Source organism: Ctenopharyngodon idella, chromosome 18, assembly GCF_019924925.1.
Source record: "Ctenopharyngodon idella isolate HZGC_01 chromosome 18, HZGC01, whole genome shotgun sequence".
Classification (NCBI taxonomy): domain Eukaryota; kingdom Metazoa; phylum Chordata; class Actinopteri; order Cypriniformes; family Xenocyprididae; genus Ctenopharyngodon; species Ctenopharyngodon idella.
In genome coordinates, this window is record NC_067237.1 from 21,643,585 (window position 1) to 21,671,251 (window position 27,667).

Genomic DNA, 27,667 nt, shown 5'->3' on the forward strand with positions numbered 1-27,667 from the left:
TGGAATATTACATACTGGTTTGTTTATTCACAGCTTTTGGAGGATTTCTGAGTGTAGTTATTAGACTCGGGTGAAATAGAGACCATGGGAAATCACACCAACCAGTCAAAGGGTTTTTGATTTAGCATAAAAACTATTATTCTTTGTTCTCTCTTCCTCTGTCACCGCATAAAGACAGCTCCCGTTAGCTTCTTACAGAGACTACATTTAAAATAGCAGAGAATCAAAGGAAATTTTCTGTCATGAAGACACTTCTAAGACTTTCACATGAACTGTTCATGTAAATGGGGCTGGAAGAACGATGAACTGCAGTTTGAGTTCTTTGATGTCAAAATATCAGCCATTTTTAAATTTGAAATGTTATATTCCTTTTTAAAAACGACAAAATAAAAATGAACCTATTTACTTTCATAATGCAGGTTCCTGATCTGTGAGCGATTCATCTAAAAATGTTTGTAATCTTTTATCTAAATGACCAATTCACATGCCATTTACATCACATTCACACACCAGCTGAATATAGTTCTTGGTTCACACCGAGAATGATAACTATAATGATAACTATATTATCATCCACACCAATGGACAATAACATTCTGTTTTTTATTTTATCTCGCCTGCTGCTTTAAATACTCAAGCTTTTTAAAGTCGAGTAAATTCTGATTGGTCATTGTTGGTCAATGAATATCTGTTGGTCAAAACATTCGTTCTGAAAGTGATTTCGTCGATATCAGTCCTCTGTAGTGTTGTCATTATGGAGTGGTGCAGGTATGACGTCACTTTGTAGGCTAATCGGCAGTTAGCATCAAGCTAGTTCCCTCGACAAAAACCCAATTGGATTTTCCCATAGGCTTTTGGATTATCGCAAAAAAATAAGCTCTGTGATCAGCAGAAGTTTATGATCCCTACACGTTTTGTCCATCAAGATCATTTTCACAGATGAACACAACTTTTATGAATTTTGAAGCCTAAATGCAGTCGCCAGAAACAAAAAGCTATAAGCTATAGTAGGCTATAAGCGAACTACACCACGGTCGCACAATTTCAACGTCACCACTGCTAAGCTTCTGACAACTCTTTCAGTCTTTATCTAAAGATATTTTCCCTGAAAGTTTGAATTAGAATAGCTTGTAAGAGCGCAGTTATAAGCATAACTAGGCTGTGAAAGTGGACTGAGCTCTGACAACAGCCTCTGTAGTCCGATTTAGCCACTTGTTAGCAACCCTCATTTTCAAGACATGTAACAGCTTTAAAAAAATCATGGGTAGGTTAATGCTGATGTATTGTATGTCGTAGAATAAAATGTGAAAGTAACTTGAGCTTGTGTTAACCACGGACCTTATTTAAGCCATTTAACAAAAAAAAAAAAAAAAAATTCAGAAAAGCCCATTGACTTTGGGACGATGGAATTGGAAAATGCTAAAATGCTAACTCACTTCATGGTTTTTTGGCCAAAAAAGTGGTGCAGGTTTGACACCAGAACCCAGAAGCCTAATTTGCCACTGGTTCCTTTGTGATTTTTATAAGGGGTTTTATAATGGTTTTTTTGAATTACAGTATATGTAAAATAAAGCATGTGGTAAATATTACTTGACTATACTTTGACGTAAATTACACACACCCATAGCGAAAACGCAAATTTTGAAGCAGTTATGTTCATTTTTGAAAATGTACATTTTAATGAGTAACTACCCTGTTGAAAAAACCGCATATGCTGGATAGGTAGGTTTTGAAGCATGGCAGCTGGTTTGAGCTGGTTTATGCTGGTTCTTAGTTGGTCATGAGCTGGTTTAAGCTGGTCCTGAGCTGGAGCTAGTTGGAGCTTAGGACCAGCACTTGACCAGCTTAAACCAGCTCATGACCAGCTAAGGACCAACTAAGAATCAGTGGGACTCAAACCCGGGTCCCCCGGCATGGGAGTCGGGCCCTCTAACAAGGAGGCTAAAGACCGCAGTCTCTAGAGCGTATCTTGAGATCAGGGGAGTGAGGTTTACATGCACAGCTCTTACCGGCCTATGTCCGTTACACTCACACCCCTAAACCGCACTCCCATGTTTACTTCCCATTTCTCATAAAATTAGAATGATTATTAAAACATTATACTTAAAATATTATAATAATAGTCATCATGCTTGATGTGAACGGCCCTACAGGTGTTATTTACGGCTTTTGTGAGAAGTGGTTTGAGATACTGTGTTTAAACTGTTGTGTGAACGGGACAGTTTGAGAGTCACACCTATTATTAAATAAGATTGTTAACCCCAAGATGGGAGATCACACCCAGCTAGCTGCTCTGGTCCAATCTGGTATCAACCACCTTCCTTTTTTATAGTGGAATATCACTAGGAAATTAGTTACATTACAGAAGTAAAATGAATTTGAATGCTTAATAGCAATACACCTAAAGTGAAATGCAGAAGATTTCCCCTTTATTTGACAGATTAATTGAAACGCTGCTGTGGTGGTTTAACAGATTAAAGTTGTATTTGATGTGAAAATTATTTTAATTGGGTCTTTACTGCTAAGCTCTTCCAGCAAACCCAAATCTGAATCTAATTTATACTGCATTTAAGGGAGAGTCTCGGTGAAGGAGCTCCTCCATCTGTGTAGGTTTATCTGTGACCTTGCTCTGGACAGATAGCAGCTGTCAAATTAATGCCAGTGGAAGTATGATATCTCTTTTTCAGGCCTTTTTTTGAGCGTCTAAGAGTCTCTCAATTTTATCACATAAAATCAATGAACCCTTGTATCTTCTCTATTCCATGAGAGATAATAAAGAGATAAAATCGAAAGCAGGTCTCGTCTCATTTGGTCAGTTACTCCTCTCCCTTCCACTTTTTAAAGTGACACATGACTGCATGTGTGAGTGATTGTGTTATTGTGTGGCAGTCGCATCTCCTTTTCGTGATCAAAGCCAGTGTTGAGCACATTAGCGATGGGAAAGACGTCTGCCTTCCTTTCTCTCATCCCTCCCCAACTTTCTCCCGTCTCCAAATGAAACCGCAGTCCCATGGGGCCTGCAAAATTTTGTGAACTCTTCTGGGAATTGCGCATGTTTATATGTGTTACATCTTTCTGAGTATTTGAGGGCATGTGCTTGAGAAAAACATCCATTAGAGCAAAATAAAAAGGTTCCTTTTAAGATGCGTCTTTCCACCATTGGCTTTTTTTCCACCATCCCAGCTTGCAAGAATAGGTTTTATTTCTTTTAGGTTGTGCGGCTCTTATGCCACACAAAGAGTAAAATGAAGTGAGCTTTGGTGTTGTAGTAGATATAACTCAATGCCGCAGCTACTGAACACAATAAGGAGAAAAATAAGGTCTGTACTAACAAGCAGAAAACTCGTCTAACACCTCTTTTTGAGCTCCATTTTGTTCCAATTAGTCCTCCTCACCTGGAGGATGACCTGGGCTATGAAAGCCACCTATAGTGCGGGCTATGTCACAGAGTCAGGCTTGATTTTACATCCTCATTAAAGAAGATTAAGTTCGTATTCCCTCTCAGTTTTCTCAACATCTCTTAACGTCATGTGCTACAAAAATCCAATAGCAAAATATTCCTGTCTCAATTTACAGTGCATATCTATGCATCGCATCCAGTCTTTTCCCCCTCGGTTTCATGAAAGAAATTAACAGCTGGCAAATGCACTTCTTCTCATCCCCCGCAGCCTCCCTCCATTCAGTGTTCTGGGAGTGAAGGTGTGAATGGAAAACCGGAGAGGTTAACCAATCACTTGGAAAGGGGACTTTGCTGGCATGAGCTAATTATCAGAATTTGTTTGTGCTATTGCAGGCGGCTTCACTGGAAGCCCTGTTTTAGAGTTAGCTCGGGGAATAGAGGCGCTCCTCGCCTTTCGCACGCTATGCTGTCACTGCTAGGCTTATTAGCCTGTCGCCCCTAACGATGCTACGCAAGAGAGGGCCACAGTTACCATAGAAAAAGTTGCCATAGTACAGCAAAAAAAACTTTGCAGCACTGCCCGCACTCAATAGTTCTTTCATTCTGCAGAGTTGTGTATTCTGCATGTGCCTAATGTGGCCCATTGAAACGTTGTGAATATGTAAGTTTTATTTTAGGTGCTTCTATTAAATTTAAATCTTAAACCATAGTTTTTCATGCACTCTTCAATTTTGAGTTTTTGACTTTTTTATTTAGCATGTCTTCTTTCAGAATTCAGACCAGTGGAAAGAAAACCTCTAAAATGTGTTTATTTTATTACACTTTATTTATTTTCATGTGTAGCCTGAAATCGTCACTTAAGTAGCACTTACATACACCAAATTTTCCAGTTTTATTACTATTTTGAAGGTTTTTTTGAAGGTTTCTTCTTAATTCATTTACCTGATTTATTAAAGGCACAATATGTAAGATTTTTGGATTATCCAAAAACCACTAAAACAATGTTATATTTTGTTGACTTGTGTACTTATATTATCCCAAATGTTTCCAAGAATGTTTAAATCCAGAGAAATAAGCAATTTTAACCAGGACACGGGCCGTGTCCGTGCGTCGCTTATCAATGACATCATACCTGCGTTACCCTCGGTTTTATTTTGTAGAAACCATGGAAACACCAAAGACTCTTAAATAAATGATGTGTTTTATTAGACAGGTGAACAACTGTTTGGATACATTCATCAACAGAAAACTAATTCTATAGCTCAACACAGCAAGTATTATTGTTTAAATCTTGTTTTCCTGATTTACAGCGAGTACCATGTTTTACCATGCCTAATATCGATCTAGCTTACTGCAGTGTGCAACAAATGTCTCATAGTAGCTGCCGAGTGAACGCAGAGAAGCACTATAACAACTTTCAACACACAAATGTATCTAATATGATAAACAGCGCTGTTTTATCCCACATACGCTTGACCGAAAGAAGTGAGGCGTCATCAAGCTACGCCTTTGTTTTGAAAAAGCGACCTCTAGTGGTGAAAATGTACATATTGTGCCTTTAACTTTTATTCCTAAAAATTGTGATTTATTTTTGGCTATTGACAGTATTTTCAGTATTTATAGTGATAAAAAGAGATATCCAAAATCCTCTCTGTAAAAACCTTTAACTGTAATATGTCAACTAAATGAGACAAGAATTTTGAACCTGGCTTTATAATGTTCTGTTCTGAAAGTAGTGCATATTTAATTAGATAATGTCTCGTTTGCATATAAACATAACATTTCAGAAAACTTGTAATACAAATCAGATGTGTTAATGTATTGTGATTAATCAACTGGGGAAGTATGGTGATATCTATAAGTTAAATTTTTTACACTATTCACCTGTAGTGTCCTGCCTTAAATTACTTGAGACAATACAAGAGTATTGTATATCCTCCAAAAGGCATTATTTTTTACATTTCAGGTCAAAAGTACCCCTAAATATATAACCACCCATACACTGTATATAATGAAGTGTCTGTCTAGAGTCTTGCTGCTGGTGCTTTTGATTGAGCTCTGCTCCCAGCAGGCACTGAGGTAAAGTCTTAATGAGTTCTGCCCAGTGCAGTCTCTTACATCACACAAAGAATCAGTGTTACCTGTCTACCAGAGCTTTGTCCTGATACCTTTAGTATGATGAGTCTTTATTTTATGTTTTGTTGGGGCAAAAATATACATATGTGTATCTTTGTCACCCCCCTCACCCAAAAAACCCAATTATAAATGATCACTGATTCTGATTCTTACAGAAGTATCATTCCCATTATACGAACCGATATACAAACCGTCATCCAGCAGTGTGTTATCCTTAGCTCACTGATCCCAGAAGGGAGCGGAGACTTTCATGCATTGTTCACAGTGACTGCAGGGCCACAGTGCGACAAATCACCAGCAGCTACAACAGTGGTGACCAGGACAATGTGTCACAGCAAACAGTTCATCACAACCTTCTGCGTATGGGCCTGCGTAGCTGACGACCCATTCGGGTTTCCATGCTAACCGCACGCCGCAACTCATGAAATGGGCCAGAGGTCATCAAGATTGGACCGTGGATGACTGGAAGAAAGTGGCCTGGTCTGATGAATTCCTGGTGCATCAAGTCGACGGCTATGCGCGGATACGCCGATTACCAACAAAGGCTATGGCACCTGAATGCACTGTTGGGCGGACACAGGCCGGCAGCGGTTTTCTTGGGACACTTTAGGCCCCATTACCCCAATAGCACAATCCCTGACAGCTGTCAGATATCTGAACATTGTTGCGGACCAAGTGCACCCATTCATGGCAACTGTGTTCCCTGCCGGTGATGGCCATTACCACCAGGATAATGTGCCATGCCATACTGCAAGAATCATCAAGGAGTGTTTCGAGGAACATTATGGTGAATTTTGTTAATGGACATGAACCCAATTAAACATTTGTGGTTCGACTTGGAAAAGCGGGTTCGCGCTACATCACCACCACCCCGCAATGTACGGGAACTGGAGGACCTGCTGTTGACATTATGGTACCAGATACCCCAGAAGACCTATCGCCACCGCATCGAATCAATGCCTTACCGCATGGCTGCTGTTTTGCGGCCTAAAGGCCGGGACACACCAACCCGACGTCAAAGAACTAGTGGCAACGGAAGCCGACGGTGTTGTCGCCTCACGTCGGCTGCGTCGGGGGAAAAAATATGTGCTTGAACACACCGAAAGAACTTAAGCCGACTGTCAACTAGCATGCGCATTCTGTGCCTGCGTATAAAGGAGATAACTGTCTATTTAAGCAGATATATTTGTCTATATTCGTCATTCAAAAAGGGAACGCGAAACTAAGACTGCATGTATACAAACCATAAACAAAGCAGCGCTTTCTTACCGTTTTGAATATCAATCATGCTGATCTTTATTCCACTCCGCTCATGTTATTATGAAAATATTCATGCATTCGAGTGCTCAGGTAAGATAAAATTAGAACAACCTTCTGTCTGTGCCGTCCTGACTTATTTGCTTGCTTTCATAACTTTTACTTATTCTTGTGAACTGACTTGTTTGCTATACTGAACAGCCAATCAGAGTTCTCTCTTTCCAACGGCCCAACGCCGATTCAACATGTCGAATTGGCCGAAAAAAGGCAGACGAGGACCAACTTCAGCCGACGGTGTGGAACACACTGAGAAAACTTAGTCGGCCGACGCACAAAAACTGACCAATTGTGTTTTCCGGGCTTGTAATGGCTCATCTGGGTATATATATGGGTCCTTAAAACAACCCGCTGCCAGTCACATCATTAACTATACACGGCACAAGCTGATTGGTTCCTGTTGCATCCGTAGCCAATGAGCTTGCTGCTCAACGTCTAAATAGTTGGTCAATGTTTGCTGTAGAAATTTGCAGCGCATTTTCAAAGTTCCTCTGAAACCCTCCCCCTTCCCCAGCTCCACCTGTATAGATCTGCTATGGGTAATTTCCAACCTGGTCTCATGGAAAGATGTACCTGTGGGAACGTACATATCACTTTAATACGTACATATCACTGCAGTTTCCAACAGAAATGAACACTAGAGGCAGTAAAACAGCAAGCGCTTTTATCGTTTTCATACACAGTTATGATTACAGGGTCAGATTATGGATTAATAAAGACTTGTTTTTACGTCTCCTTGCACAATATTATGTTATGACTTCAAAACGCTTTTTACCAAAGTGCACAATTTGTAAACAAATATATTTTGGACTTTGCATCGCTTAACCAGCTCCATATTTTTCACTATTCTGACATAACAAGCTTGCTCGGTAGCTCAGCTGATATGGAGTTGGACTTAGGACAAGGGAAGCCTTGGGTATGAATCTGGGAAAAAACAAGTCACGGTAAAAGAGCTCAAAGATGAGAGATCAAAACAAGCTAAAACGGCACGATTACGGATGCTTTTTATGTCACATTTGCTTTTGTTAACAATATTCTGTAGGTTTAGGTGTAGTGTTGGTGGTACGTTGTTTTAAAAAAATTATGGAGCACTACACTTTTAGCGCCACTCACCGGACAAAATTTCAAATCAGAACTGCAGTGATTCGTATAAAAACCAATGTCATAAAAACGCGCCATATTCACGTTTATCTGATCCGGCAAAAAAATAAACGCTTTTAGCGCCACTCGTAATTTCATATATGCTTTTTGTGCAGCAGCAGCAACATGTCTATGTATGTATTGCCAGTAGCAAGTCTCTGTACTTGCTCTGCAGCAGCAGCAATAACAGCAGCAGCATAGCAGATATTCCGCCAAGACCAAATACATTAACATTGTCATATCCATTACCATCCTAAACTCTTCCGAGAGTTGTCATGATAGAAATATATATATAAAATGCCTGTTTTGATGTTTGTGTATTGAGTTTTCCACATGGATTTGATCCACAAATTGCACATACACCCTAAATGAAAATACTTTGGCAACTTGCCTGCATGTCTACTCACACCACTGAACCTTATTTACATGCACCACTGTGTTTGTGAATGCAAATCTTCAGAAACCGACAAATAAAAATGGTTTTCATTTATTTTGATGTGCTCCCCATGGGATGTCTGCGAGAGCCACGTGTAGCAAAGCTCAGCAGCAAATGTGCCTGCTCAGCACTGGTCTGGATAAAGCTTGCATATTCAACCTCATGAATAGGAGATGGGCACGTATGTGGCCTACAGCTCCATCATCACTTGCCCATCTCATGCTCCAGAGGTCATCTGAATTCAGCATCTTTAAGTCTGTAATTAATTTAAGGTTTGAAGTCTGTCAAAGTAGACAGATAGATAGATAGATAGATAGAGCTGTTTTTCATTGTGTCTGAATCACACAAGGGACAGGAAATTATGCAACTGTTTTGCTCTAAGCACTCCATGATGCTTAATGTACCACATTATTTATTATGACGTTTTTGTTTCAAGGTTTCATAACATGCTCCTTATAAGGATGAGGTTAAAATGCTTCATCATGAATTGTGTAATGATCTGAGTACCTGTATTGTAATCTATGGTGATTTCTACAAATAGAGTGAACTATTCATGTATTGTGCTTTAAAACGCAGCAGTGTTAATCATATTCGCTCTTGGAGAACAGAGTATATTAAATGAATTTTGCAGCTTTGGAGAGACCTAAAACATTTCTTGCAATTGCATATTTAGACAATACAATATAATACTGCCGCTATTTCTTTTCTATTATTAATTTATTTTAGTACATTTTATAAGAATGTAATTATTCATATAATATAAATTTTTTATATAAATATAATTTATTTTGTATAAATATATTTTATTATTTTAAATGATTAATATTAGCATGTTTAATTTTTAAATTTGATTGCCTGTATACATTATAGAGTCTGGGCAGTGTTAGACCAGAACATTCAATTTGTCTTTCATTTTCATTCTTTTTTTTTTTCATAGTTCATCTTTCTCAGATTCTCTTTTCTTTCTGATTCCCTCTCTGCAGTCCCCTCTCATGCAAGTGCCCTGTTTTATATAATTTATTTATTCAAGAACCCCATGGACTCCCCGTGGATCTCTGGCACCACAGATTAAAAATTAATGTTGTGGTTCAAATAAGCCCTGTGTCTGCCGCCTAGGTCATAACGGCTCACTGAGCTGAATGGGCCAGGCCAGATCACGCTGTGTGTGGGTGGACAGCACTCAGATATATCAGAGCTTGGATTACACAACATCAGTAATAACATTACTAATGCAGGCAGTGGTTCAGACTACTCTTCAATCCGCTTGAGCATCGGCCAGAGAAACAAATTTAGAGATATGTAATTGGACCCTGTACGCTTTTGCCTCCGTTTTGATCCGATGAGACTTTTTGGGGCATATCCACTTCTTAGGTGATTTCTTTTTCCTCCCAGGCTGCTCAGTTTTGTTGTTTGTATGTGGTGTGGTCTTTACTGCATGTCAATGTTTCTGGAATGGTTCAACATTAGCTAACGTTAGTTGATGCATTAAATAACATTGAGCAGTAAACTAACAATGGGCAATACATTTGTTATGTTATTTATTAATCTCTGTTAGTGTTAATAATAATGGAACTGTTCATTATTAGTTTATGTCCATTAAATAATATTAACAGATACAACTTTTGATTTTAATAATGTGTTAACTAAGATTATTAGAAGTGTTTTTCTTGTTAACCAATTAAATAACTATGTTAACAAATGGAATCTTCTTGTAAATTGTTACTATTTTATCCAAAAATGATAATTTTTTTATCATTTACTCACCCTCATTTATCATTTATATATATATATATATATATATATGATGTGACTAACCAATCAGAATCCAGAGAGCCACACACACACACACACATAAATATATATATATATATATATATATATATATATATATATACATACACACACACACACACGTGGCGTATGGCAAGCCGTTTTGACTTTTTTTCATTCTCAGGATATAAATTCTTGATATCAAGAATTGATTTCTTACTAGTTGAAATTCCAATTTCACATATCAGAAATACAATTCTTACTAGTACAAATCATAATTTTTGATATCAATAATTACATTGTTACTAGTAAAAATGCGAATTTTTGATATCAAGAAATCAATTGGCACTAGTTGAAACGTCAGTTCTTGATATCAACAATTGAATTGCTAAAATGTTCATTTTTGATATCTGAAAATGTATTTCTGATATCAGTATAATTTGAGATATCTAAAATGGCTTTCGTACTAGTAACAATCACATTCATGATATCAGAAACTAACATTGTCACTAGCGACAATCAAATTATTGATATCAAAAATTAACATTGTCACTAGTAGCAATTCAATTGTTGATATCAAGAATAGATATTTGCACTAGTAACAAAGTAATTAATGATATCAAAAATTATGATTTTTACTAATTATATTTCTGATATGTGAAATTGGAATTTCAACTAGTAAGAAATCAATTCTTGATATCAACAATTGAATTTGAATGGCAGCCTGTGACATTTCACTAGTGAAAATACAATTACAGATATCAAGATATCTTCTAAATTCTACTGGAAATGTAATTCTTGATATCAAAAATTAGCATTTTAACTAGTGAAAATTGAATTGTTGATATCAATAATTAACATTGTTACTAGTGGAAATATAATTCCTGATATCAATAACTGAATTGTTGATATTAAGAATGTATATCCTCAGAATGAATAAAAGTCAAAACGGCTTGCCATAGTGGTGTGGTGTGGCTCTCTGGAATACTTGATTCTGATTGGTCAGTCCAGTTGCATCATTCAGTGGTTTGATTGTTCCTAATACTCACAGTACTCAGTATGTTCAAATTCAGCGCTATTTGTTTAGCACTGTTTGTCTTTTTGTCAGGCCAATTTTGTACATTGTAATGGACTATTTTTAGTGTAAGTTTTCAGATAATATACGGGGAAAAATATTAAGTCATTTAAACTTAAAGCAATACATCATGTCCACGTATTTATCTGTTTGGGTAGTAACCTTGTAAGCGGGATAAACTATTTTTTATTTCTTTTCTTTTGTGATAGTGGCCGGCTTTCTTTACCTTATCTCTTATAATTTTAGTATTGATAGTGGTATTGAGTCTTGTATTACTGAGTGACAGTAATCTGAATTTCCCCTTGGCATTTTTAAAAGTACTTCAATATTTCTGATTTCTTCAGTCATTTCCATTTACGTGCAGCGCCTCAGTGATTGTGAAAGAGTTCATTGTCTTCTCCTCCTTTAATGTATGACTTGATTTTCTCTCCTTCTCCATATCTTCATTAAATGTTGATGGGGATGAGTGAAACCAATAATCCTCAGACCTCACTGCAAAAACATAGCTGGAAATCAATAGGTTTGCAGCAGTGTGGGAAGAGAAAGAGAGAGAAAACTCTCTCCTATCAAATATTAATCATTCATTTCCTCAAGGGAATTAGGGGAGTGCTGGTGATTTGCTGTCTGACCCAATTAAGATCCTCCTGCATATCTCACTTAGGTTCACTGTTCACTGTAAGGTATAGGCTATAGAGATTGAGAGACATCAAGAAGCAATGGATGCTGGGAGAACACTGGAACATGCACAGAGAAGCAAACTTTGGTACAGGTCTTTTTGACGCTTTCGCTGGAGCTCCTAACACATGAAAGCTATTGAATTTTTCTCCCATATCTTCAAGGTTAGAGATGTATTATCCAGTGTTCTGTTCTAACAATGAAACATCGAAATATACTTTTTATAATCAATTTACAAATAACCAAGAACCCCACAAATCTAGCACTGAAGGCTTTTGTGTACAGCTGTGAGTGTTTTTCCTCGTGTCTGTAAAGGATGTAGTGAAAGCCATTCAATGTCACCCTACTGATCTGTTGATGAACTTGTCTATGTTTTGGGGAATGGGTGTATTTTTTAAGAAATCTATTTCATATTTGAGCTTTTGGAAATAAATGAACCATAAAAGGCTAGAAGGCTTGGCAACCTGAAATGGGAAATACTTTTATTCTTATTCTTGGGTTAAGTTACATCTTGAAGGTTATTGTTCTGTGCATTGTGCTCAGATTCCCCATGCTAACATTACTGAATTTATTTTTAAGTTTAAATGAATTTTGAATGAATGAAAAATGAATAAGAATTTTGCAGCCTGACACATTTCTGTAGGTGTTCCCCAAATGATTCAATTCAAATGAATACTTACAATATTAATACAGTTGTTACATTTGTATTTTTAAATTTGCATAATCATTGGAGAGTATATATATTGTGTGTGTATCTTCATCTCTTGTGAGTCTTTAAATGAGGGACAAAACAGTGACTGATATTGTTATATTGTTGTGTGTCTGTTTGTTCTAGTGCTTGTTCCCAGTCCATGTTCTGCTGCAGCCACAAAGAAGTGCAGCTCCATCTATAAAGGGTTTGCCCAGTGTCTGCTTGCCCTGGGTGACAGTCTCTCTGTCAGTACCCAAAAAGACGAGGATACACAGGAGATCGACTCTATTTGCAAGTAAGGAAAAACCTGGTCCAACACAGACATAAGCATGAATCTATATTCGGTACATAAGTAATATTTTTTTTTAAAGAAATTAATACTTTTTTTAGCAATTAAGCATTAAATTGATTAATAGTGACAGTAAAGACTTGTACATTGTCACAAAAAAAAAAATCTGTTTAAAATCTGTTTTAAATAAACACTGTTTTTATAAGCTTCTTGTTCATCGAAGAATTCTGAATAAAGTGCATCATGGTATCCACAAAATTAAGCAGCGCAACATAGAATATTTTATTACAATATTACTGTTTTTATGTATTTTTGATCAAATAAGCCCAGCTTTGTTGAGCATAACATACTTCTTACAAAAAGATTTAAAAATCTTACTGACCCCCAAACTTTTATTTATTATAAAGTAATTTAAATAGTTTTATTTATCACATTTTTGAAATAATGGAAATCATAATTGTCTTTTATCACAATATCACAACAGTGAACAAGATGAAACATAGGGGTGGATTTGTAATAATTTCACCACTTTGGCTTGCTTTTGGCTTTCTTAAATTTTTCATCATATGACAAAAACATTATAAATATTTTTCTTAAAAATGTTAATTGCTAATGTAATTGTCCTTAATGACACTTTTTTATCTTGTTAGTCTTTTGTAGTATCCCTTTAACTAAAAAAACCCTTAATGACATCAACTACTAGGAAGTGACATAATTTTTGCTGGTAAAACAACAGCAGATGTTTTAGTATTAATAATGGATTTGATAAATTCTGTGGTGTTTTGTGGTTTCATGAATTACAACCAACTCTCAAAGGCAAATTTTAGCTCTTTTTTCCCATCATATAAGATTCCATTCTGTTCATTTTCTTCCCAATAAATGAAGTTATACTTGAGGAAATTTGACACCAGAGCATATTTCTGAAAGTCTGGCATACCTTTATATATATATATATATACACACACACACACATATACACACATACAGTAGTGAACATGTGAAGTTGATCAAAACCTTTCAAAGTTGTCCTAAAACCTTCTTCTTTGTTATTTTTACTTTAAAAAATGGTCCATTTAACAGTATTTTACTGTAAAATGGCACAAAATGTAAGGTTAGATATATTACAGTTTTTGTACAAGAGCTTACTGTTAAGCAACAGGTTTTTACTATAACATTTTTAGTCATGTACAGCCTTGTTAAAATAATATATATATATATATATATATATATATGCATATTCATTTTTTTTTTTTAATTTACAGAGGTCAAAAGGTAAAGCTGAACAACAATGACCCACCAACACATTTACTTCTCTGTATAGCCACATAAAATGCCTCGCTCACACCACAGGACTATTTGCTGTACGCCGTTCATTGTGTTATCACAGGGAGAATGTGATATAGAGTATCACAGTTCACTGATATGACACCTCATTCATTCTCTAACTCCCTACATTGCCTTTCATCTCATTTTCTGTTGCTCCTTTCCACTCTTTTCTCCATTTCTTCCTCTGCTCACTCATCTTTCTCCTCCTCCCAAGTGCTGGATATTCTAATTAAAGACTAGGTTTCTCTCTATTTCCCTGTCTGTTTCATTCCCTCTGCCCCTCCATAGATCACGCATCTATGATATGACTTTATATTATGTCACACCCTGTAGCTGCAGGAACTCTTTAAGTATTCATTGTGTAGCAGCATGATGTTGTTAAAGAACAGCCTCCTGTATATCCTCCAGTCAGACTCAATCCGTTACACTTCGCCCGTTTACGCCACTTACTGAATGAATCATGATCCACGCGACAGCATTATATGTTTCTGCGTTTAGCATTCAAGGCATACACAAGCAGGCAATGAGGAGGGTGCTTTCTTTAACACAGCTATTTAAGCGTTATTCCTCCAGGTACCAATTAATCCTGCCACTGAGCTCAGTGATCGCGTGCACACATGCGTAAACACAGGTAAGCACGCTCTCGCACAAGTACACGTTCACACGCAGGTTCGCAGCAAGTGTGTCTGATCATTTGTCAGGGGATCTTCATTCTCCCACCAGACTGCAGTGTCAGGTTTAGGCCAAGACTGCTCCTCTCTCAGAGATCTGAGAGGGACGTTTAAGAAAAGAATTGGTGGTGAAGGACATTTGTGGTGTTGAAGGACAAACTTCCACTATGAACTGCACACAATACATCACTGTTTAATAGGTAACAGTCTCACTGTGCTTCAGTCTATGGGTTTTAACATAAAAGGGTGTTTCTTCAGTGGGAACTTTTATACCCCTGAGGTTAAGTTTTATCAAAACTAACAGATTTTTTGTTCTTTTTATTATCTGAAGGTCATATTTAAACTTGTGAAACTCTTGGGAACTTTTACTTCATGTCTTTATCATTTATTTCTGCTGCTTTTCAAATGCCTTTTTTTTGTGTGATTGTTTTTCTCTTGTTCCAGACCCAGACTTTCAATGTTAAAATATATAAAAAAAATCCATCATAAAAATATTATTAATATTACAAAAAAAATCTCATTTTAAAAACTATGATGATTTAATGAATAGTAAAATAATCATAAATCAGTTTAAAATTAATTTAGATGATAACGATTTACTGTTCTTCAGTTATTTCTACCGTAATCAATAATTTTGACATGAAGGTTTATCAAAAATTAGTGTGCTTGGTTACCAAGGAGACGACAGTGAAGAGCATGCCTAATATGAAATATGAGATCTGTACAGAAAACAAAGAAAAATCAACCATCACTTGTGAACAGAATAGTTTTATTCATCTTAAATTAGGCTGTAATTTTGTCTAATTATGAAAAAACGTTGTTTAATTGTGTTTCTAGGGTACATAAAATAATCATTTTTTAATTTCCAGCACAATCATTTCCATCACAGAATGCTATTGTTGAAAAAACATATAAAAGACAGATTTTTTTTGACAATATTGCGTATCCTTGCATTAACCTTTTTGCTCTCATAAAAATATTTTCACTGTAGTGTTTTACCTTTTCATCATTATTTATGCTCTAAAAATCTCTAAAGATTCAACAAATTCTGAAATCCTTGCTTACTAAAAATAATCATAAGTTCAATACTGCTATTGCATGCAATTTATATAATTACGGGCATTTATATTCTTGATGTATGATTATTTTAGAGTATAGAATCTATAGATCAACCAAAAATGTAATTATTTTTTAAATATCAACAAATATAGTGCTTAATACTTCACATTAGGTACAAATTGTATCTTAAATTTATAGCCTGACACTAAGAATGTTTATGACAGATTAAAAAGCCCCATATCTTACCTTAATGCTTCCTTGTCCTTTATTTTAAACTGTAGCTACATGAGGGATGTTTCAGGTTTATTTTGATCAAATTCTCGCTCATTAGCTTGTAGATTAGGTATTAATTATTCAGAACATTTAACCTTAAGCTTGTGTCTGTTGCAGATCCTGGGATGATTTTCATGACTGTGCAAATGTGGCCATGGCCGGCTGCCCTGAGGAAGCTGCTACGGTGTGGGAGTCTCTGAGACAAGAATCCAAAAAGATGCAGTTTTCTGGAAACCTGTATGAGATGTGCTCCAGTCGTAGCCAATCAGCAGCTGCCTCTGATTCCCAAAGCCCAGATGAGACCAATCAGGAGTCGTTAAAGGGACGCGCTAGTCATAAAAGTCTGACCTTTCTGACCTTCTGTTTGCCTGCGCTACTACTGTTTCCATGGATATAATCGCATCTCAAGACTCATCTCAGAGTTCAAATATCCAGCACATATAGACAACGATACTGACTGCTTTTGTTCTGACATTTTCATACAGATCTCATGTAGTACGATAAGATTCATTTTATGCTTCTAATGAAGCTGTTCAGAACAAAAAGAATGTTGTTTCCACACAAAGGACACGTTTTCAGGTCCAAAACGCTTACTTTTAATCATTTATTTGTTTAATTATGACCAAAAAAAATTCTTAAAATCTTAAAGCTAGGGTAGGCACTGTTTTTCAAAAACACTTTTTGTTGTACTGGTTGAAACTCTCTTCACATCCTAATAGCAATCAATAGTAGAAGGTCTAAATATTAAAAAATGTACATATATCTTCTGTGGAAGTCTCAGGACCAAAAAATGTCCAAATTCAGTAATAGGATGTCCTACCTTCTGTAGGCATACCTCCGCGCACCCTGCTGGCATAGACATCAAACATTATCATTCCACAAACATTAGCCACCTTTTAAAGGGATAGTTAACCCAAAAACGAAAATTCTGTCCAAAAAGATCTGCTTGGTTACACACATTTTTCTAAATATCTTTCTTTTGTGTACAGCAGAACAAAGAAATTTATACAGGTTTGGAACAACTTGAGGGGGAGTAAATGATGACAGAATTTTCATATATGGGTGAACTATCCCTTTAATAGTTTCTCCTGAACCAGAGCTCTTTAAAGGCACAATATGTAAGATTTTTGGATTAAAATATCCAAAAACCACTAGAACAATGTTATATATTTTGTTGACTTGTGTACTTCCATTATTCCAAATGTTTCCAAGAATGTTTAAATCCAGAGAAATAAGCAATTTTAATCAGGACACGGACCGTGTCCATGTGTCGCCTATCAATGACATCATACCCGCGTTATCCTCGATTTCCGGTTTTATTTTGAAGAAACCATAGAAACACCAAAGACGCTTTAGGATATTATGTTTTAAACAGGTGAGCAACTGTTTGGATGGATACATTCATTGACAGAAAACTAGTCGTTGTTATATAGCTAAACACAGCAAGTCTTATTGTTTAAATCTCATTTTCTTGATTTACTGCGAGTACCATGTTTTACCATGCCTAATATCGATCTAGCTTACTGCATTGTGCAACAAGTGTCTCATAGCAGCCGCCAAGTGAACGCAGAGTATCACTATAACCAGAGGTGTAAAGTACTTGAGTAAATGTAATTAGTTACTGTATTTATGTATCTTTTTGGCTACTTTGTAGTTGTACTGAGTATCAAAGATATTGGCAACTTTTACTCTCTACTTGACTATATTTTTGAGCAAGTAAATCTACTTTTTACTCCACTACATTTGTGATGAGTAATGCAATTACAAATTACATTTTTCATGGCACCTAACTTTTTCAGAAGCAGTTGTTTTTGATATAAAGAAGCAATATTGCCATATAAGGGCATTGAAGGTACTATATCTTGTGCGTTTTGCCTTTACTCACCCAAACGGTAACACTTTATAATAACTACATGCTATGAAGCATTAGTTAAGCATTAGTAAATAGTCAATTCATCATTTATAAAGCATTAATAGACATTAAGCAGTTTATAATACACCTATAAATGCATTATTCTTGATTTTTAAGCATATCTATAATGTGTTTAATTGTATTTTCATACTTTATTAATGATCAATTTATCATTTCTAAATGATAAAAATACAATTATTAAACACATTATAGATAAGCTTATAAATCAAGAACAAAGCATTTATAGGTGTATTTATAAACTGCTTAATAATGTCTATTATTGCTTTATAAATGATGAATTGACTATTTACTAATGCTTAACTAATGCTTCATAGCATGAGTTATTATAAAGTGTTACCACATTGTTTTATTTATCCGCTATATTGACAAGACCTTTTTGAAGGATATTGGTTTACTTGTGACCTTTTTGTGCACTTGAGCTTAACTGAGACTTGAGAGTTTGTAGACATTTAAAAGGTTGTTGTGTCGACCTTGATTTATTGCAATGTTGAAAATAAACTTGATTTCTCATCTTACAAATCAATTGTTTCTTATTTTCACCGGCATGTCTCTCAGGTGTTGCGGACTAGTGGAACTCTGAGCCTACATTCAGCATGAGTAAAATACTTAAGTACTGTTAAAATCAGATACTCTAAGACTTTTACTCAAGTCGTATTGGCACTGGTTACTTGTAACTTGTAGTCGAGTCATTTTCGATGTAAGGTATCTGTACTTTTACTCAAGTATGGTTTTCAGGTACTCTTTACACCTCTGACTATAACAACTTTCAACACACAAATGTATCTAATACGATAAAACAGCACTTCTTTACCCCACATACGCTTGACCGGAAGAAGCGGAAGCAGCGACTGCAGCATAATAAAAGTTCCGCTGCTCTCGATCCGTGTGTCGCGCTCATCTCTAATTAGCAATCGCTCCAGCGGCCTAATTTCTGCTCGACAGCACTCGGCCCTGCTCTGCTTCATACTACTGTAACATTCATAATCTAATCCATAAACATGATTTCTGGCCTAGTCCCATCCCGGTTCTTTTCCACCGGCTGTGAGGTGAAGACAACACCTCCCATGATTCCGTGAAATCAAGGCGTCATTAAACTACGCCTTTGTTTTGAATAAGCGACCTCTAGTGGCGAAAATTTACATATTGTGCCTTTAAGTTATTTACGTTCATTATTATTGTAATGTTATGTTCTATGTAATTTTACGCCGTCTTTCATGACGCTTTGCAGACTCTGCTTCGGCAGTGCGCGTTCATGTGTTTTGGAAGAGGCGTGGCTTTGGAGCGCGCTCTGAAGGAAGGGGGGTGGGATCTTATGCTTTCAAAGCTAGCTTGCTAGTGCTAGCCTTTCCGAAATTGCCTACCCTAGCTTTAAAATAGCAAACTTAATTTTAAGCACAATCATGGCACAATTCAAATGTCCATAGGAGGACCAAAATGCACCTCAAATGACTCCAGGCCTGATGAGGACAAATCGAAGATGCCGAAAGACATTTCCAAATATTCGAACCCCTTCATCTAGGAGGAAATTAAATGAAGGTATACTGAAATCACATTGATGAGCAATGAGTATGAAAGTAATGTAAAGAGCCCTCAAAAATGTTATTTCACCCTGTAGTGTAATCCTCTTTTGTAGGATCCTGAGAGGATTAAGTTTAAGGATTACACCTAATAAAAGTTAATCTAAGCAACACGGCTCACCTAAAGGCTTTGCCTGGGAACAGACTTGTCAGACTTTGTTGTCTGTAGTCTGAATGCCTTTGGGTGACGGTTTAAACCCAAATAATTATTGACAGGTTCATTGATTCAGTTTACCAAATAGCACAGCATTACGCTTCAAGGTGTTTTTGTACTAGTCTGTATCTGTATGGAACTGCTGTTCATTTGGTGTTGGTCAGAGTAATGTGTATATATTGTATAGTCTTACATTACACATTCCTCATAGCTACTTTTTTATTTTTTCAGATATATGTATTTGTAATGACACACAAAATGATGGATTAGCTTAAAAAAATCACTTCATGATGGAAATATATTGTAAATATGACCGATATGCTGTAAAGAAGAGCTTATTTGAATGAGTATATTATATGAAACACATTATCATTAAGTGCATAATTAACAGATGAGGCAAATCAATGGAGGTGAACATATTAACATCAATTAGATCAAATAGTGTATGATTATCACCATAAATATGAGCATACAGTGTATTTCTGTGGATACATGACTTTGTGTGTAAAGCAAGGGAGGTTTTTCCCCAGATCAGCTTTCATTACCTCCATTCAACACTGTGCTCTGCTCCGCTCAGCGGATTCTTCAGTCAATGTGATTTATGTTTAATTTTTAGGCTTAATTGGCAATCAATCATGTTTGCCAATGCAGTGAACTTATTAAGGAGGGCAAAAGCCATTTATTTAGTCTGAAAAAAAAATTAATAGGGGAGGACTGCCACTTATGCCTCAAATTTTGCTTTTATGTAGTAAACTGACTATCAGCACATGCTTTTCTTTGTTATAAGTCAAATTTCACTATTGTCATAACCAGTCAATGTAGTACAATCTAATGAATATATGTCTAAATAATATAGTAAGGGCTAATATGTACAGATTTTATGTGTACATCACTCCTTGCTACATAGTTTTCATTAATGCCTCCCTTATTTATAATCTTTGGCCATTATATATACAATATTTGGAGGCTGTTATAATTTGCTTGGCAGATGAATTTTATGAATCGCATGTTAAAAAAAAAAAAAGAGTGTTTTCTCCTTTTATTTTGAAATCTTATTATATATTGCTGATCGCTCACTCATTTTAAGCTGTGCCCTGCTCACTACAAAGAAAATTAAAAAACATTAATTGTCTTTTAAAAAAAAATGATCTCACATTGTTGAAGGTGTTTGAAAGAAAACTTTTTCTGTCTGTCAACACAATTATTTTCTACATACCAGTATATTCTATACATTATATAAATAAAACTATTGCTATACATAAATAAAAGGTGCTGGTCAACTAGTTGAAAGTAAATTGGATTTTTCCCTGCTTTATACTACAAAAAAATAGCTACTTTTTACAACTATATCTGAGGGCTATCTCTAGCAGAATGTGTGTAAATCTCCCTTTCTCACTTTGGATGGCATTTTTTATTCCTCTGCCTCTTCCAGATATTAATATTTCATGCGTCACAGATGCCTCTGTAAACACAGACACACCTTCAGTTAGCAAGACAGAGATTACCTCCCAACACAGCTGAATCCTGCTCAGAACATACATATAAGTATACTCTCAACAGTGGAATGAGAACAACCATTTTTGCATTACTTTGTAACATTTTTCTTGAAATCATTAATTCTGTATGTTTGTAGAGAGAACATGAACAAAAATGTTTTGAAAATCAGTGTAACTCAGTTTATTGGCAATCCAGTATAACACGGTCCTTTTGGCTTGTGTTGTAGTAAGGCAGCTAGAATACTTATCGATGTTGTCTGTGTACTCTGTGCTGATGATATATGATAATCCGGTAGCAGTTTAAAGAGTTATGGGGATGCGCCATGGTTTTATTGCTCGTAATGTGTTATGTTTATGTGGGCGTTTTAATTGCAAGAACGCTAACTATTACTCTGCTTCCTTTAGGTAAATTTTAATAGGCTATCTGTTGCAGCATATATAGAAACAGACACATTTTGTGACACTGTGGTTCCTAAGAATAGCTAAAAAAAAAAAAATCTCACAAATGAAATTAACAAGGTTTGGGAAAATGCAGCTAAAAGAGATAAACCACCCAAAAATGAAAATTCTGTCATAATTTACTCACCCTTGTGTTGTTCCAAACTTGTATGCATTTATTTCTTCTGTGGAACACAAAAGAAGATATTTTGAAGAATGTTGATGACCAGTTTCAGTTCCCATTGACTTCCATTGTATTTTTTGTCTATATACAATGTACACAATGAACACAATCACAGCAGCAGAATACGGTTGTCAGTCCTGTATTTGAGTCCTTATGCTGCCTTTACGTGATATCGGAAATTTCCTACTTTCTACTTGTGATTACGAGCTTGTCACATTCAAGTGGTTTGTTGTCAGAAAGAATAGGAATCACGGAGAACAAGACACCAGGTTTATTCCTGCCTATTTATTGGAAAAATCTTATTAAAACCAAAATGATATTTAGCGTCCCATTTATTGACAACCATGTAAACATTCAACAAGCTATCTATAGTCACCTTGCTGACGATTCTGGAATTTCGGTCAAATACAAGCTATTTTCGCAGTGTATAAAACATACAATACGCTTCAAATGATTATTCATATATTGAAGCTAAATATGTACTACTTTAACGACAAGACAAGGTGATATAGCTGGAAAAAATAATAAAGAACACCTAGCAAGCGTGCCACACGAGTCCTGAAAAGTGAAGCCAAAGCGTCTTGATCACCCCCAGGTGGCTGGAAGCAGTATAGGTCATAAACCCCGCCCTCTCCACGAAATGTAATTGGGGAACACTTTCATTTTTTAAAAAAAATTTTCAAAGACGGTTTCTGCCATTTTAGGCAGTTTTTATCACGCTGTTGTTAGTTAGTTATTGATGCTATAAAAACGGGGGTGAGACGTCATGATTGACAGCTGAGATTAACAGCTTCAGTCACTGAGGCGCCAGCAGAATTTTTTTCTGGATCTTCGTGAGGAGATTGGAGCTTTAAATTTAATTTCTACATTTCCATAACTGTTTATTTCACACCGACATAATGAGTTGCTCTCAAAATGTGTGTGGGCGGGACCTTGATATCGCGGCTCCATTTCGTGCTCACTACTGCGCAGTCTCGGGCTCCAAGTTAACTATGTGCAGACTCGAGACTCAAGATGTCAGCGCCATATTGGCACACTGGCGGCTTCAGTTACTACAATAGAAGAGAGTGAAGGTGCGTCGTCCATATTTTTTTTTTACAGTCTATGGTCTATGGTCACAGCAGCAATCGTTTTCCTCTCCGCCATGTTTAAAGTTTATTATCCCCGAACTTCCCAGAGGTAAATAAGTCTTGAGAGGGCATTCATGTCCAATTTTTAACTAGGAAACTCGTATTTATGATAATTTCAATAGCACGTGAAGGCAGCATAAATACGATTACGTTCACACAAAGTTCAGTTATTTATGAGAGTGACATTTTCAGGACTCGCAAACGCATTCTCGGAAAACCCACACTGTGTGAAGTGAACAGAACCGGGCTGGACAATTAGTTGTCTGTCAGGTCATACAGAGAGCCGCTCTGCTGCTGTTTTTTGGTTGTTGTTGTTTTTTTTTTTTTTTAGTAACTTACAGCGATGAAGATATGAGCTGTGTCATCTGAAGGTTTTAGATCCAAACACTGTTCTCCACTGGAGTTCCCGTCAGTTTTGTGTTTTACGCACGAGTGGCTTGACTCAAAGGCTCCGCTCCAGGGTTGCCAGAGGTCCCCCCCAGTAAAAATCGTGTTCAGGGTGGTAAAATACGCGTTTTTGCCGGGTTCCCCTGGTAAAAAAAGAAAAAAAACAACCCGCGGCAATAGTGTTACAGTCGCCATTAAATCAAAATTGAAGTTTTTTGGCTTTTAGTATGAATACTCTTATCTAAAAGCTAGTGTACTCCAAAACAATGACAAAAGTCGTATTTAGAAGATATAAGCATTCAAAACTTAAAGTTTCTAATATGGATCAATTATTTTGATGACATCATGCTGCACTTCAGCTTCTAATCAGATTTTCTGTCCAATCAAATGCTCTCTAGAATCTAAAACGTCCCGCCCCTACATTATAAATAGACGCTGAAGCTGCAGCTGAAATCTGTCACTTGTTCACACATTTACTAGTTTCTACATGGTGAATGGCACATAGTGCACTATATAGGGGATAGGGAACGATTAAGACAGTGTAAATATGCTTTCCATTGGGGCAAATTAAGTCACGCGAACCACCGCAACGCACACACACACACACACACACACACACACACACACTCTGCTCCAGTCCAAAGACACGAGAGCACAGAGCGGATCATATGCGTGAGTCGGCGCAGACCAGAAAACATATTGGACCCATTTGAATTCTGCACAGAATGCTATATTTTGAAGCAATATGAAGATTATGAGGAGAAACGGTTAGAGATTAGAAGGAAACTGAGGCTTTACCGAGCTCAATGGCTCTGGCCGAGCTGTGATATAAACGAAACGCTATTGGTTATTTTTAAAAAGGGGCGGAGCTATTCGACATGTCCCACCCTGTCTTCCTGTTTCAGTTGAAATTACGTCAACACATTGAATAATGCTGCATGTTCCAAGGCACTTCAGTGGGCCTTTAAAATAGCCCAATTCTGCGGTAAAAAACGCAGACTTGGCAACACTGCTCTTTCTATATAAAAGCTGCTGTCGGTTATTACTTTGGTCACTGTCGCTATGGTTACTGGTAAGAGAATACTGGCTTGGCTCCTGTTGCATGTTCATAGAGACAGTATTCAAGACGTTACTGTAAGTTGCTGTGTGAACAGGACATTTCAAAACTCACATCTGTAAGTAAATGCAGTTGTCAATCCCCAAAGCTGACAGTGTGAATGTAGCCAGAGTGGGAACCAAAACTGTTTGGTTACCAACATTCTTCAAAATATATACATTTTTTCACATTCTGCAGAGGAAAGAAAGTCCTACAAGTTTGGAACGACATAAGGGTGCGTAAATGATGACAGAATTTTCATTTTTGGGTGGACTATCCCTTTAAGCTTGATTTTCCAAAAAGAGACCACTACCTGATGAACCTCAAACATAATTTGATTATAAAACAGAATGTGATCACATTTTAATGCATTGATTCAACTATCTACAATGCCATTCAGGACGATTTTGTGTCTGGAAATCAAAGCATTCACATCTCAGTGGTGATGTCCTGACCATAAATCAACTCATGGTGCAGCAGACAGTTTGTGCTTGATTTAGGTGAGAGATCTGCTGGGACAGTTGCCCTCTGTGCAGATGTTGCATAGTCACACAAAGCCACAAACACAAACTAAGACACACACACCTAAGACTCATGCCAAACTATAACACTGTTTGCATTAATCAGACCCTTCCTGATTGATCGGGGGAGGATGAGCTGTTTGATCACATCACACCCTTCACTTCACCCCCCTCACCTTCCTCTCTCCACTGCTTTTGGCAGCTGTTCTAATCTGACACATTACCACTTCAGGGAGGGCCAGCTGATATTTTATGAATCTTCTGAAGAAGAGTGCGGGGAAGAGAGGTGTAAAGTTCACTCAAATTCTGCTCCGACTCCAACTTAGTAAAATCCCATTCCATCCTTAAATGGTTAGTTCACCCAAAAATGAAATTTCTGTCATTAATTAGTCACCCTCATGTCGTTCCAAACCCGTAAGACCTTCGTTCATCTTTGAAACACAAATTAAGATATTTTCGATGAAATCTGAGGGTTTCTGAACCACACAGGCATCAACATCATTGCACCTTTCAAGGCCCAGAAAGGTAGTAAAGACATTGTTAAAATAGTCCATGTGACTACAGTAGTTCAACCTTAATGTTATGAAGCGACGAGAATACTTTTTGTGTGCAAATACAAAACAAAAATAACGACTTTATTCAACAATTTCTTCTCTTTCCTGTCAGTTGTTTATGTAGTAAATGCAGTGCAGCGTTTCCGGGTTCTACGTCAGAACACTGACTCGTTATTGGTCGGCTCCTGCGTCAGCATCGCATGCGTTGTGCTGCTCACGTGAACAGCGTCAGCCAATAATGAGTCGCGTTCTGACGTAGAACACGGAAGTGCTGCACTGCGTTTACTACATAAAGAGCATAGGAGACTGACAGGAAAGAGAAGAAATTGTTGAATAAAAGGGTCTTTTGCACCGGAAGAACCTTTTTATAGTTCCTAGAACTATTGGCTGAAGTACCTGGATTTTGCCGTGTTCGCACCGCAGGAACTAGGAACGATTTTAGTTCTAGGAACTCATTTTAGGAGAACTAAATTAGCTCCTACTTCAGAGTAGGGTCTAAACCCAGTTCTATAGGAACTATCAGTGACGTGAGTGTACATTGAGTAGTCAAACTCATGTCAAACACCGGCACCCGGCATTTTTAAAAAGCCGTGTAAACATAGGCTATTTACCTCACAAACATGGAAAACAGTGATAACGCCATTTATCTGTTGTCTGCAGGGCTGTGTTCTTTTCTCCGCCTTGATACTGAAAGTTGTCATAGGAGATTTCGTCTCTTAGCCCCACTTTTTGCTCAATCGCATAGATTATGCGTTTACATTCCATTCTCTGTTATCACTAAACACGCAACACACAACAAACAGCTCCGATCGCGGCATTCCTCCATTCACCGATTTTTAGTGTTTGTTTAGCGTTTGTAAATACCGCGTTTAAAGACGCCGCTGTCGACTGCTTCGCAGTTCCTATTCCCAGTGCGAATGCAACCAGGAACATGGCCCGGGGAAGAAATTAGTTCTCGGGGAACTATTCTAGTGGCTAGTTCCTAGAACTATTCGGTGCGAAAGCCCCTATGAAGTCGGTTTTTTTTCTTTCTTTTTTTTAATCAGTTCAATGCACAGCACATGTCTACAATGATGTGTAAAATAGTGAATTCTTTCAGTCTCACATATTGTTACATCAGCAGCTCTTCCCTCGCCCAGAAACAAATGTGCCATGATAGATAATAGCCCTTAAAATCCTTCTCCATGTTCACTCATTAAATTCAGGAAGACAAAAGGTAATTTATCACTCAGGAAATCCTGATATTGCCCATTCCAGCTCCAAGCAAAACTAGCACACGCTCCCTTATTAAAACTCTGCCCAAGGGGCCGAATCTAGTTTACTTTCTGGAATTCTCTTTCTCTTCACGCAGATTGCTAGAGAGAGAAAATGTATATTAACTTATTTCTCTCGCATTCCTTCATTTTTGTTCGGCCCTCTCTCTCTCTCTCTTTGTGATAGATTCATCAGAAATGAATCGAGGGTAAATCTGATGTGTTGAGGTAGATACAATGAAATGTGAGACAACATGGGCGAGGGGACTGATGGAAAAGGAAATAGTTTAAAGAGATAAAGAAGGAATTTATATGGAAAGAGGGTGAATGGATAGATATAAGATTGAAACTGTTGTAAAAAAAAAAAAAAAAAAAAAATAGGCAGATTTTTTTGTATCAGCAGAAAGTACTAGCACATGAAAACTTGCACTTTAAAAATTCTGTGAATCTTTAAACACATGAATTAGTACAGAACATCATGTGAAATGTACATGTGCAGCAAATGTATGGCATGTATCAGATGCAAATAGCCCGAATTTGTTTATTACACTGTACAAATTGTTCTTAGACTACACTGTAAAAAAATTTTTTTCTTGATTTAACTTAAAAAAATAAGTTACCTTCAAATTTTGAGTCCATTGAAATTAAAAATTTGAGTTAATACAATGAAGGCGATTGGTTTAATCAAC

General features: G+C 36.8%; 1 protein-coding gene across 1 annotated transcript in view; it reads left to right on the plus strand.

The window, feature by feature from the left end:
• nrn1la (neuritin 1-like a) overlaps positions 1-21,202 on the plus strand; it is a 41,622-nt gene extending 20,420 nt beyond the window's left edge. Inside the window, exons 2-3 of the mRNA XM_051870938.1 lie at positions 12,782-12,932; positions 16,373-21,202. Of these exons, the coding sequence (XP_051726898.1) occupies positions 12,782-12,932; positions 16,373-16,652 (431 nt within the window). The 3' untranslated portion in view covers positions 16,653-21,202. The remainder of the gene's footprint in view (positions 1-12,781; positions 12,933-16,372) is intronic.
• The last annotated feature ends 6,465 nt before the right edge of the window (positions 21,203-27,667 follow it).